Here is a 14,213-nt window from a genome sequence, read left to right as displayed (position 1 = left end):
ATTGGCTAATCTAAGCATGACACTTCTGAAAGTGAAAGGGAATGTCAGTAATAATCTTGCTGATTAAGAACTGCCTTGGTCAAACCAGGATTCATGGACACACTGGCAATAGGAAATGTTAAACAGCTCTTCCTATTTCCCCTTATTCCCAAAAAGACACTACTCTGAAGAGTGTGAGCATCAAAAATCATAAGAAAACAGATTATGCTTGTGATCTAAAGTAGGCTGATGAAAGCCACATGAATTTACTGTCACGTGTTACTTCACCACGGGGATACGGTCTGAGAAATGTGTCACTGACGACTTAATTCTTGTACAGACATCATAGAGTGTACTTATATAAACCTAGATGGTATAGCCTCCCTACACATCTAGGCTATAAACATTTACAGCATGTGACTGCACTGAATACTGTAGGCAATTTTAACATGATGGTAAGTATTTGTGAATCTAAACAGAAAAGGCACAGGAAAAATATGATATAAAGGATAAAAAACAGTATACTTGTATAGGGCACTTATGAATGGAGCTTGCAGGATTTGAAGTTCCTCTGGGTGAGTCAGTAAGTGAATAGTGATTGAATGTGAAGGCATAGGACATTCCTGCACACCACTGTAAACTTTTAAACACTGCATACTTAGGCTATACTAAATTTATTTAACAATGTTCTTTCTTCAATAATAACCTTAGCTTACTGTAACTTTTACTTTATGAACTTAATTTTTTAAACTTTTTGAGTCTTTTGTAATAAGATAACACATAAACATATTGTATGGCGGCACAAAAATATTTTCTTTCTTTATACTGTATTCTACAAGCATTTTTCTACAATTTAAACTTTTTTGTTATAAACTAAGAGACAACACAAACATTAGCCTAGGCCTGCACAGGGTCAGGATCATCAAGAAGTCACTAGGCAAGAGGAATTTTTCAGCTCCATTATCATATTATGGGACCACAGTTGTATATGTGGTCCATCACTGATGGAAATGTCGTTATGCAGTGTATAACTATACTTAATGGCTAAATTAAAGTCTAAACTGAACTCACAAAAAGCAAACTACTTCTAAATATCACATCAGCATTAAAGACAGTGGAAATCAATGAATCGATGGGTTCATTAGACCCAAAGATTTCATTAATTGATTTTTTTTGTACTAAAGAAAAAATGAGAGTACAGATCCACCAGAATGACTAAGCCAGGTGCAGTGGCATGTGCTTGTAGTCCTGCTCATTCAGGAGGCTGAGGCAGGAGGATCACCTGAGCCCTGGAGTTCAAGGCTGTAGTGTGCTAATGGCTGTGCCTGTGAATAGCCATTGCACTCCAGCCTGGACAACACAGTGAGACCCTGTCTCTCAAAAAAAAGAAAGACTCTCCCCAAAATCAAACAACACCAACACCACACACACATACACACAGACACACACACACATAATACCAAGTACAGTCAAGAGTGAACATCAACAACACCCACACACCCACACAACCCTAACAATACCAAGTGCTGTCAAGAATTAAAAGTAATTGGAATCCTCACCCATTGCTGGTAGAAATATTAATTTAATCACTTTGGAAAATCATTAGTATTCACTAAAGTTAAGCACATACCCCCACGGATCAATAAGTCTACTCCAAGGTATGAGAAATATACCTAAAGATATGCCCCAAGAACTCTCATAGCAGTTTTATTCATGATAGCCAAAAAATGAAAAAAACCTAAAAGTTCACCAACAGGAAAAGAGATAAGCAAATTGAAGTCATACAATAAAAAGTTATCATAGAATAAAATACTGTATAGCAATAAAAAAGAATAAACTACTATTAAATATAACAACATGAATGAATCTCACAGCCAATGTTGAGGGAAAGAGAAGGCCTGACTCAAAAGTATATTGTATGATTCAATTTATATGTTGTCCTAGAACAGGCAAAACTAATCTATAATGACATAGGTTAAAACCATATGATCACCTCTTGGGGTGGTGGTATGATATGGAATAGGAAGGAGCATGAAGTTACCTTCTAGGGTGCTAGAAAAGTTACATATCTTGATCTGACTATGGTTAAAGGGGTGTATACAAACATTAAAAAAATCAAGTAGTATACTTAAGATTGGTACACTTCCTTCTATGTATGTTATATATTTTAAATGAATAAAACAAAAATGCACGGCACAGCAATAATATTAAAGACTTACAGGAAAGTGAAAATGCATGTAAAATTACACATCTGTAAGTCTAATAATGTAAGCAAATGTATCTTCAATGAACAGGTTATCTCTCCTTAACATTGTTAACCGTAATTGCTAATTTTAGAATTTTTGGTCTTCCTGGACATGACTGGCTAACAATTAAGTACACTTCTTCTACAGTAGAAAGGATTATTATTATAGGTAACCAATAAAAATCATCACTACAAAATAGTATTTTCAATTAGCTGAAAGAATCCTGGAACTGACATGATAACTCTACGTAAGACTATAATATAGACAATTCTACTATTAAATAGTAGAATTTAATAGTAGCTGTTATTATCACCTATTTAATTGTTCTCATTAGATTTTAAGTCCCTAAAGAGACTACTTCCTGCTCATCACTGTTTTCCCATTCCTAGCTTAGAGTCAAGCACACAGCACCTGAATGAAACAATTTCAGTGAAACCATATTGCTATCATTGTACTTTCTTTCTCAATTCTAAGAATTACCTGAAAGACATATTTGTTGATAAACAACTTTCTCTATTCAAGGACTTTCTAGTCTTTAGTGTGTATATATACACACACACACACACACACTACATACAAAAGATTAGAAAGTTCTTGAATAGAGTTGATTACCAATAAATACACACATACCCTGCATATATTTTATATATATATATGAACACACACATACTGTGTGTACACACATGTGCAAATACACACACACTTACATTCCATGTAAAATGTAACTGGGATCCAGTTATTTCAACCTTGAGAAAAAATTACAGTGGAAAAAGTTAATAAAATTTGACATCAGATAGATTTGTAAGAAGACTATAAAACACAGTAGTGTCCAGATTTTAACCAATACTGCCATATTTTCTGGCTGTTCTTTGGTGAAGAGTGTTGCATGGAGAAGCAATAAAAATGATTTTTTTCTGCAGATCTTTGGTTTGCTCTGCTCATTGCTACCCAATAAAGAAAGAGAACTGGTAAGATAAACAATGCTGAAAGCAATCAAAAATCTATCTCCCCTTTTCAACATGGCAAATAAACTTGAATGCTAAAAAAATCAGGAAGTCGTGTTATATAATGTACAAAGGTTTAAAAAAATTTATTTTAGGCAATGTGGTTAGAGTATGTGACCAAAGAATACAATCTCTTTGTGAAGGAAAAAGAGACTAAAGAGAGAGAAAGTTGCCAAAAAGTTGGAAATAAGTTAGTCTGGACAAGTTGAATGATACTCTTGAACCATCAGTCTAATGTATTCAGGCATCAGTCTAATGTTTTTCAACATTGTTTTTTTGTGTGAACAGGGACTCTTCTAATAATTCAATTTGATCCACACTGAGTACAGAGTTGAAATCTTCGAAGATATAATAGTCTGGCTCCAGGATGATAATAAATTTTCTATACCTTAAAAGGATGTTTTCATTGCCTGTTTTAAAAGAAGACATATTCCTAATCAAAATGGCTTACTCTCACCTGCACTTGTGCATTCTGAACAGTTCTCCTTTCTTCTAAAACACGGGAACCTTCCTAAACACATACTGCTAACATTGCTTTCCTCAGTGTCCTGATCAAATTCAAAGGCCTTCAAACTCTGCAAGCAATATAACTCAGAATGAGTATGATTCTGGCTGATGTCTAATCTGGTATCCAGAGCTGATATATAAAAATAGAGAAAAATGCCTCTAACTCTGTTACTTTTCACCTTTTGACAAGCATCTGGGCCTCAATTCCTTCTTCTATAAAATGATGGCATTGGACTAGAACTTTAAGGTATGTTTCAATTCTAATATTTTACTATTTTTCCAAAGCTGAATTATAAATAGAAGTTTTCCTACTTAACAAATCCACTGAGCCCTACTTCACACTAGAAACTAAAGAGTCATACTGTAATACTATCAGTGCTGCAGTTTAAACAAAGGTGGGAAAATGTGAACATAGGGCAAATGCTCAAACAACATAATGTATGTTAAATGATATCACTGACCATGGAAAAAAAACATGAGTATTATTGTAATAAGTAAATGTTTACCTTTGTAAATTGGCATATAAGTTAGTTCGTATGCCTTAAATGCAGTTTCATACATCATACACTTAAAGGTAGGTAATGTTAAATGGCTCAACACTTCTATTCCAAATCATTACTAACATCATCACAAAAACTTTTATAGCAAATCTTTCAAGAAAGCATACTGTATAGTAATTTAACAAGTAACTGGTGAATCTTGTTAGGCAAATGAGTTTAAGATGCCCATAAAGCTTCAGAGTACTAGTATCATCTGCTATTTCTATCAACCCAAGATTCTTCCCTAAGAAGTTAGCTTGGTTTACATATTCAAACAATACATAAAACTTAAAATGTGATTATTTTTAAAAGGAAAAAAAAAACTAGTCTTACCTTATCCAGTCTCTTCTGCCAGCTGTCCTCACGTTTAACCATTAGTTCAATACAATGAGAAAGTGTTGCAAGGATTCCGGCAGTAGTTGCTTTAAAAGTTATCGCTTCCCCTTTAAAGTCTATACCATTAATTCCTTTTGGTGTCACATGTGGAAATACTGAAAATTAAAGTTATTTACTGAAAATATTTCTAATGAAGAAATAATTCATCACAATTTAAGATTAGAAACTGTTTAGAAAATTAGCAAGTCAGAGCAGATTTTGGGATTTTAATTTTCCTCCTGTAGGCTAACATTTAAAAATCTCCTATGCAAGCTCTATGAGCAAAGAAGCTTTGCGGCAGCATATGTACTTTCAAGTCCTTTTTTTTTTTCTAGATTCTGTTTCCTGAAATTTATTTGCTGTGCTGCACCCAATTAATCAAATGGTAGGAGGAGCAATACTTTAACAATAACATTCTGACAGCTTAGAGTAGGACCTAATTATGGCAAGAACTACCTTATATTTTGAAAAACCTAGAACTTAAAAACTCTCTGAAGATAAACTAAAGAACCTAATAAAATAATATACAATTTAAAAATAAACATACAAATTTAAATCCAGGACCAATGCACTTACTTAAACTCAATGCCTTTTACGTTTCAATTTTATCATTTTAATTCATGGTTAGTTTTTGAATTAAACAAAAAATCTTAAAACTCAAAGATGCAAACAAGAAAGCGTAATATTCTATAGTTAATAAGAAATCATTTTAGTAGAATCCTTATAAATGAAATGACACTTTTGACTTTAAAAACTATTAGAGATATGACAGTAAAGGTATAACCCATTAAAGAACAAATTGTCAAACTTAATCAAAATGTAAAATTTCTGCTCTTGAAAATACTCTTAAGAGGATAAAGAGATAAGCCACAAACTGGGAGAAAATCTTGTGTGGCATATGTTTAATAAAGGACTTCTATCCAGAATTATGAAGTAACCTCAAAGCTCACTAATAATAAACAACGGCCTGATGCGGTGGCTCACGCCTGTAATCCCAGCACTTTGGGAGGCCAAGGTGGGCGGATCACCTGAAGCTGGGAGTTTGAGACCAGCCTGACAAACATGGAGAAACCTCGTCTCCACTAAAAATACAAAATTAGCCGGGTGTGGTGGTGTATGCCTGTAATTCCAGCTACTCAAGAGGCTGAAGCAGGAGAATCGCTTGAAACCAGGAGGTGGAGGGTGCGGCGAGCCGAGATCACCCCACCGCACTCCAGCCTGGGCAACAAGAGCGAAACTCCGTCTCAAAAAACAAATAAAAAATAAAAAATAATAATAAACACCAACCCCAACATGAGCAAAAAATGTGAACACACACTTCACCAAAGAGAAGATATAAATGGCAAATAAAAACACAAAAAGATGCTTAATATCACTAGTTAGTATGGAAATGCAAACTAAAACCACAATGACATATCCCTACACACCTATTAGAATGACTGAAATTTGAAGACTGACCATATTAAGTGCTGGTGGGGATGTGGAGGAACTGGAACTCTCATATGTGGCTGGTAAAAAACAGTTTGGCAGTTTCTTTAAAAATTAAACACATACACATCTGCCATACAATTAGAACATTCTACTCCTAGGTATTTACCCAAAATAAATAAAATAAATTTCCATGAAAAGAACTGTCTATGAATCTCATAGCAGTTTTATTTGTAATAGTCAAAACTGTAACTGACCCAAATATCTACCAGTGAATGACTAGATACACAAACTATGGTATATCTATACCATAAAACACTACTGAGCAATGAGAAGAACTGATTGTGTTGACGGTTTTATGAAAATATTCAAATTTGTCAAATTATACACTTTAAATGGTATGTCAATTATATTTCAATAAAGCTTTTTTAAAGCTTGTATTTTCTTAATAAGAATAGACATGTACATCAACTCACCAGAATTGAGCGTGCAGAAATAAACACTCGCATTTACAGTCTATCAGTTTTTCACAAAGGTGCCAAGACAAGGGAAAAAAAATTGTCCTTTCAGCAAATGATGTTGGGACAGCTGGACATGCATATGTAAAAGTTACCATTATTACATAATGTCAGAATGTGATTTTTACCTACATGTCTTGGAAGCAATTTTCACTTGGATTCCAGCAGTTCTATTGCTTTTTAAAAAATTAATCAATCAGGTAATTATTCTTTGTGAGTTGTTATGTAACTTCTGAAAGTATACTTTATCCAGCTGAGGAGAAAAATGTATTACTTACACTTTTCTTTATTGCCGTTGGTATTATGCAAGAAGTCGCCATCAGAACGCGTTGTAGGAAAGTCATCTTCATCATCTTCTACCACTAAATAAAATATATTTAAGGAAATTAGGATGAAAAGAAACAGAAATTAATGTCTATTCTTATGTTCAACTGAGTCATTTTACTCTGGATTCTGATTTTGTGAGTACGAAGTCTTACTCATCTTTGTATTTTCACTGGTAATCAAGGTATGCTCAATAAATATGTGGTGGAATGTCTTTAGATACACTATTTTTAAACCACATTCATTCTCATTTGTGTAAGGGAAGGTTACTGAGTTATGATTTATTTCACCCTGTAGTCTTCCTCTATCTTGCTCCCTTACATGGGGCCATTTCAACTCTGTAACAGGACCAGAAGGACTGAGCAGGACTATTAAAAGGTACCTTCTATGCAGAAGACACCTTAGCTTGCCTCTGAGAGTTCTTTTTTGTAGATGGAGTCTCACTCTGTCACCCAGGCTGGAGTGCAATGGCATGGTCTCCGCTCACTACAACCTCTGCCTCCTAGGTTCAAGCAATTCTCCTGTCTCAGCCTCCCAAGTAGCTAGGACTACAGGTGTGTGCCACCACAGCCGGCTAATATTTTTGTATTTTTAGTAGAGAAGGGGTTTCACTATGTTGGCCAGGCTGGTCTTGAACTCCTGAACCCGTGATCTGCCTGCCTCAGCCTCCCAATGTGCTGGGATTATAGGCGTGAGTGACCGCACCCAGCCGAGAGTTCTTAAATATACTATTTCTGGAGGTGCAGGGAAAATAAAATGACTTGCAGATATGATATCAATTTTCATTCATCCCAGTGTATATCTGTACCCGGACATCCCTTTTAGCTTCTCTAATGGCAGAAAAAACAGAATCTCTTTTGTTCCACTTTAACATCTCTTTCTTCTACATGCTATCCCTTCTTCTACTACCTCACATACTTTAATTCTCTGTACTATGCATTCCATTCATAATGCAAATTCCTGCATCTTAGCTCCCAACATTATTTGCTGCTTTTATCAAGCTTTTCACGGCTTCTTCTTCTTCTTGTGAGACAGAGTCTGGCTCTGTTGCCCAGGCTGGAGTGCAGTGGCACGATCTCAGCTCACTGCAGCCTCCACCTCCCGGGTTTAAGCAATCCAGCCTCGCACACCACCAGCCCAGCTAATTTTTGTAGAGACGAGGTTTCACCATGTTGCCCAGGCCGGTTTCGAACTCCTGAGCTCAAGGAATCTGCCCACCTCTGACTCTAAAAATGTTGGGATTACAGGTGTAAGCCGCTGCACCCAGCCTACATGGCTCCTTTATCTATCTTTTGAGGAACTCTCTTTATAAAGAAGGAATCTACATTTTAAACTAATGTCTTACTTACTGCCTTTATCTTTTTACCTCAGGAGCACCATGTCTCTATAAGGAACATCTCATCTATCTTAGCTGTCTTTTTTATGGATGCAGAGTCCAATTCGATACCTTATTTCCTTCCTTTGATTAAATGGTAGGAATCACCATGGAAAATCTTCTGTACTGCCATTTTCTAATTAGTCGACGATTTTGTTTTTTAATAATCACTTGAAAATGTTGCCAATCATCTATAACAACTTTTACAAATCATAAACTGCCATTATCTATTAATACCTTGTATTCATTTCTACCTGGCTATGATCTCAATATTTAATTCTTTTTCTTTTCCACTTCCATCATTCCTATAGACTTCAATATGAGCATACCTTGATTACCAGTGAAAATACAAAGATGAGTAAGATCTGATATGCTCAATAAATATGCTGTGGAATGTCTTTAGATACATTATTTTTAAACCATATTCAGATAAAAAACTATGCTGACCATCAGTTGAAGTTACAATACGACTATCCTAAATTAGTCCCCTGGCATAATCCCATAAAGATGACCTTCAAGTACCTTTTGAGATCCTGACTTCCTGGGGCCTTTTCAAATTTCCCTACTTTTTTTGCATCATATCAATGAAAAATTAAAGCAGTTTGTTACTCACTCTTCAATTCTACCTTCATGCATTCTTTTCTACAGTAGCAGCAGATATTTTGTTTGCTCTAGATTTGACCTATTCTCCCAATTTGAAGGACTTGTTTTCTTGGAAAACTCAAAAGCCTTCTTGGAAAACTCAAAAGCCTTCTATACAGCATTTGTTTTCCGCTTTCTGCTGTGCTTTCCTTCTGCCTTCAGAAGGTTTGTTTATAATGCTAGCTCATACTTCTACAAGAGAGGGTATCCACGTATCAAGGAACTTTTGGTTATCTACCTATTAAGGAACTTTTTTTTTTTTTGGTTTTTGTTTTTTTTTTGAGTCTTGCTCTGTCGCCCAGGCTGGAGTGCAGTGGCTGGATCTCAGCTCACTGCAAGCTCCGCCTCCTGGGTTCATGCCATTCTCCTGCCTCAGCCTCCCGAGTAGCTGGGACTGTACAGGCGCCCGCCACCTCGCCCGGCTAATTTTTTGTATTTTTTAGTAGAGACGGGGTTTCACCGTATTAGCCAGGATGGTCTCGATCTCCTGACCTCGTGATCCACCTGTCTCAGCCTCCCAACGTGCTGGGATTACAGGCTTGAGCCACCGCGCCTGGCCTATTAAGGAACTTTTAAAGAACAAAACCTTAATCTCTCTCCCCTCAACCCCTGAATATTCTGGTTTAGTTGAGACTACGGTGAAGGGTATGATACAATTATTTCTTTTTTAAAGCTTCCCGAGATGATTACAATATCAGCCAAACTACTATTTATTTTTGCCACCCAAATATTTCTCAGCCACCAGCATTATAAATCTTCCTCTACCCCTTTACCATAACCCTCCAACCCCAAAACAGACATAGTTTTTTCAGGCTGGGCGTGGTGGCTCAAGCCTGTAATCCCAGCACTTTGGGAGGCCTAAGTGGGAGGATCACTTGACGTCAGGAGTTTGAGACCAGTCTGGGAAACAGCAAGACCTCATCTCTACAAAACAGCCCAGGAGTTCGAGACTGCAGCTATGAGTGCACCACTGCACTCATGTCTGGGCGACAGAACAAGACCCTGTCTCAAAGAAAACAAAAACAAAAACAAAAGTTTTTCAAAGGTTAACTACTGTTTAATAAAATCTGTTTTTATGGTTTGCTCCCATCTCTTTCTTGACGTCTAGGCTGTATGACACTGCTCATGCTTACATGTCAAATTTCTACTTGACAAGACCAAACAGCCTTGATGATTCTCACATCTTGCTAACATGACCCTATATTATGTTCGTTTTAAAAATTAAATTTCCTTTTACTCTTTAGCTGTGGGCAAACTTCAAGTCTCCTTCCTCAGATATTTATCCTTCTACCCCATGGGCATTTTATTCACTGTTATGACTCCAACTATTTTTATGCTAATGACTCCTTATTTTCCTGTGACTTCTTATACTAACACTAGGTTCACATCTCCTATATGATTTCTCTAAAGAAATGTCTATTACTAAAAGTAGTTCCATAAACAAACCAGCTATGCTAACATTGTTGCTTAGCTTCTCTGTGCAGTTCTCTCGTCTATAAAAAGGGCTTAATACTTATACCTACATAAGGTTATTATAAAATTATATTCAGATAATTAAAGTATTTAACATAGTACATGGGGAATACTATAAACATTACAAAAATTAATCATGGTAACTCCCCTCTAATGGATTTCCTCTATTCTTCATACTTATCTAGGGGTTCATTTACAGATGTTTACATTGCTACAATTGGTTACCACATGATTTTCTCCTATCTAAAGTCTCTCACCATTCTATCTAATCTATGTTACAATTACCTACAATGATTAATCTTTCAAAAATATTAACTTCAACTTATATCCTTGCCTAAACAGTAACTTTTCAAATTACCAATGTGAAAATTATTTTTTAGATTAAATCGCAACTGTTTCTGTGTTCAATATTCTCCACCTAATAGCCTACCAGCATCAAACAGTGATTTTCAGCTTTTTAAAGCTTTTTAAAATATATTTTTAAGGCCAGTAATATATAAAAATGATGAAAATAAGCTAAAAGAGTGGACTTCCCTTTTTTTCCCTAAAATAACTCCTTGTGCATCCTTGAAGCAACTTTATAGAACTCTTAGGGATATCTCACATGGTTTGAAACCATCATCCTAATACAAAGTTCCTCCATTCCAGTCAGACTGGTCTCCCTTACCAACATTCAAGTCTGTTAGGCTAAATCCCACCTTTGGATCTTGTACATTTCTGCTTCCTGTCACTCCAGCAATAATCCAAATTAACCATATTAATAACAGCTATTATTTGAGTTTTTGCTTTTAAACATAGTGCTAACATATACATTATCATTTAAGTCTCACAATCACAGGTGCTAGATATAATAACCATTTTATAGTTGAGGAAACAGGTGTTGAGAAATGTTGAGAAATCTACTTCATTAAACAATAAATAGAAGAGCAAGATTAGAAGAAATTTTACTTTTAATGTGGTATATATGTATTGTTTTTAAAATTAAACAATGTGTTTAGGTAAGAGGTGATGTCTGCCACTTCTGTAATTCCCAGAGTATCTAGACTTAAAATGTTCATTAAATCTTACTGAATGATATACATAAAGACAGACAGTGATTCTTAAAATTATTTACGTCATAAACTTAGTTTTAATAATTTAATGACAGTATATCCACAGAGATCCTTTAAACTCAGGTCAGCAACTCTGCTCTGCCAAGTAGGAAATTATGGTCCATGTCCTTATACCCAGCATGTATTCTTAAAAACATCAGTATTTCAGGCTGAGCAGGTGGCTCACGCTTGTAATCCCAGCACTTTGGGAGGCAGAGGCAAGCAGATTGCTTGAGCTCAGGAGTTTGAGACCAGCCTGGGCAACATGGCAAAACCCTGTCTCTACAAAAAATACAACAATTAGCTGGGCGTGGTGGTGCACGCCTGTAGTCCTAACCACTTGGGGAGGCTGAGGCAGGAGGACTGCTTGGGCCTTGGGGGCGGAGGTTGCAGTGAGCCAAGATTGTACCACTGCACTCCAGCCTGGGTGACAGAGGAAGACCACGTCTCAAATAAAAATCAAAGGATCAATCAATCAGTTGGTATCTCATAAATAACATTTGTAGGGAAATCAGTTGTTATGGGCTGAATTGTGTCTCAGAAATTCATATGTTGAAGTCCTTAATCTCCAGTACCTTAGAATATGGCTGTTATTTGGAGACAAGGTTTGTAAAGCAGTAATTAAGTTAAAATGGGGTCATTAGGATGGGCACTAATCCACTATGACTGTACAATATGCAGAGGAAATTTGGACATAGATACATACAAAGGGAAAGATGATGATGTGAAGATATAGGGAGAAGTTGGCTACCTATAAGCCAAGGAGAGAGGCCTGGAACAGGTTTTTCCCTCATGGCCCTCCGAAGAAACAAACCCTGCCAATACCTTTATCTCAAAACTGTGAGAAAATGAATCTGTTGTTTAAGCCACCCAGTCTGTGGTACTTTGATATGGCAGCCCTAGCAAACTAATATATCAGTCTACATTTTGCTATTTATTTAAACATGTAGCAGAAAAGATTCAGTGTAATGTCTAATACTATTTTTTAAGTCATCTACACAACGTGGTTATCACCGCATCCCAACTTCTACTTTTTCACCATCACTTTTGTCCTTCTAATACTATACACTATTGGTATGGACCATTAAGATAAACAAGGCACTGGCCAGGCATAGTGGCTCACACCTGTGATCCCAGCACTTTGGGAGGCCGAGGTGGGCGGATCATCTGAAGTCGGGAGTTTGAGACCAGCCTGACCAACATGGAGAAACTCTGTCTTTACTAAAAATACAGAATTGGCCGGGCGTGGTGGAACATGCCTATAATCCCAGCTACTAGGGAGGCTGAGTCAGGAGAATCGCTTGAATCTAGGGGGCGGAGGTTGCGGTGAGCCGAGATTGTGCCATTGCACTCCAGCCTAGACAACAAGAATGAAACTCCGTCTCAAAAAAAAAAAAGATAAACAAGGCATCATATTCTATATGTACCCTGTTTTTGTTTAAAGGACTACTTGCAAGTATAATAAAGCTAATCTGTAACATTTAAATTGATTAAAAGGTACTCTTTTTTAATGAAGGAGAAACAGAAGTTCAGACGTTTTTTATTTTTAGAGGGGGAAAAAAAAATCACACATTAACGAGCCAAAACCTTTATTAAAAGTTTTTATATTAACAAATAGAAAGGACTTCAAGGCCAGGCACAACAGCTCAAGCCTGTAATTCCAGTATTTTGGGCGGTTGAGGTGGGAGAATCCCTTGAGGCCAGGAGTTCAAAGACCAGCCTGGGCCACATAGCGAGACCTCGTCTCTACAAAAAATTTAAAAATTAACCAGATGTGATGGTATATGCCTGTAGTCCTAGCCAGTTGGGAAGTTGAGGTAGGAGGATCACTTGAGCCCAGGAGTTTGAGGTCACAGGGAGCTATGAACATTCCACTGCACTCTAGCTTGGGCAACAGAAGGAGACTGTCTACAAAATAAATAAATAAACAAACAAATACATAAAAACAGAAAATAACTTCCAGGCTACTAAATGTACACAAAATTGAGAAACTTTAAAAGGAATACAGATTTCTGCTTCTGTTCAAGACGAAATAACCGGGATTGAATTTACTCTCTAGCATAAAAGTAAAAACTGGACAAAATATATGAAACAATGCTTTTCAAGATACTGGCTATCAGGCAAAAAAGGACAGTGATCCTTAATAGTTGGGGAACAAATGAAGTGAAGTCTATTCTGCTCTAGCTCATTGTCTTAGGAGTTTCCAAACTGTACAGTAAGGACAGGAAACCCAGGAGAAGCCTTCTGGATTCCCTGAAATGAGATGAAGCTGAGCACCCAGAGACAAAGGCAACTAGCAATAGTTCACAAGGCAGAGTACTGCAGAGGAGAGAACTGGACAGACAGAGAACATTGGAGAATGGCAGAAGGCTACCCGAGTACTCTGCAGAGTACTGATAGCACATGCAAGGGAGCAAACTATAAAGGCAAGGGATAGAACCTTTTTAAAGGATTCCAAGAAACAGTACTTGAAGCTTACATGGGACCAGGGAAAATTATCTGCCTTATAATGCAGACTGGAAAACCTTGTAATTCACAGGGAATTGGTGAGAACTCAGAAGATTCTTGCCTCAGGAGTGAGGACAAAGAAATACATTATTGGAAGGTTCTGATACTACACATAAAGTGGTATATTATTTGAAGGTAGACTGAGGTAAGTTAAATATGCAAACTATAAACCTTAAAGTAGCCAATAAAATAATAAAACCACGA

The 14,213-nt window shown here is 36.6% G+C and overlaps 1 protein-coding gene across 2 annotated transcripts in view; it reads right to left on the bottom strand.

The window, feature by feature from the left end:
• CERT1 (ceramide transporter 1) overlaps positions 1-14,213 on the bottom strand; it is a 146,405-nt gene that overhangs the window by 39,808 nt on the left and 92,384 nt on the right. For both annotated transcript variants that reach the window (XM_010352831.2, XM_010352834.2), the window contains exons 6-7: positions 6,875-6,958; positions 4,609-4,766 (exon numbers count right to left, since the gene is read on the bottom strand). In XM_010352831.2, the coding sequence (XP_010351133.1) occupies positions 4,609-4,766; positions 6,875-6,958 (242 nt within the window). The remainder of the gene's footprint in view (positions 1-4,608; positions 4,767-6,874; positions 6,959-14,213) is intronic.

This window comes from Rhinopithecus roxellana, chromosome 3 (genome assembly GCF_007565055.1).
Source record: "Rhinopithecus roxellana isolate Shanxi Qingling chromosome 3, ASM756505v1, whole genome shotgun sequence".
NCBI classification, from domain to species: domain Eukaryota; kingdom Metazoa; phylum Chordata; class Mammalia; order Primates; family Cercopithecidae; genus Rhinopithecus; species Rhinopithecus roxellana.
The sequence above is the reverse complement of the archived record's forward strand: the minus strand, read 5'-3'. Positions and strand labels throughout refer to the sequence as shown.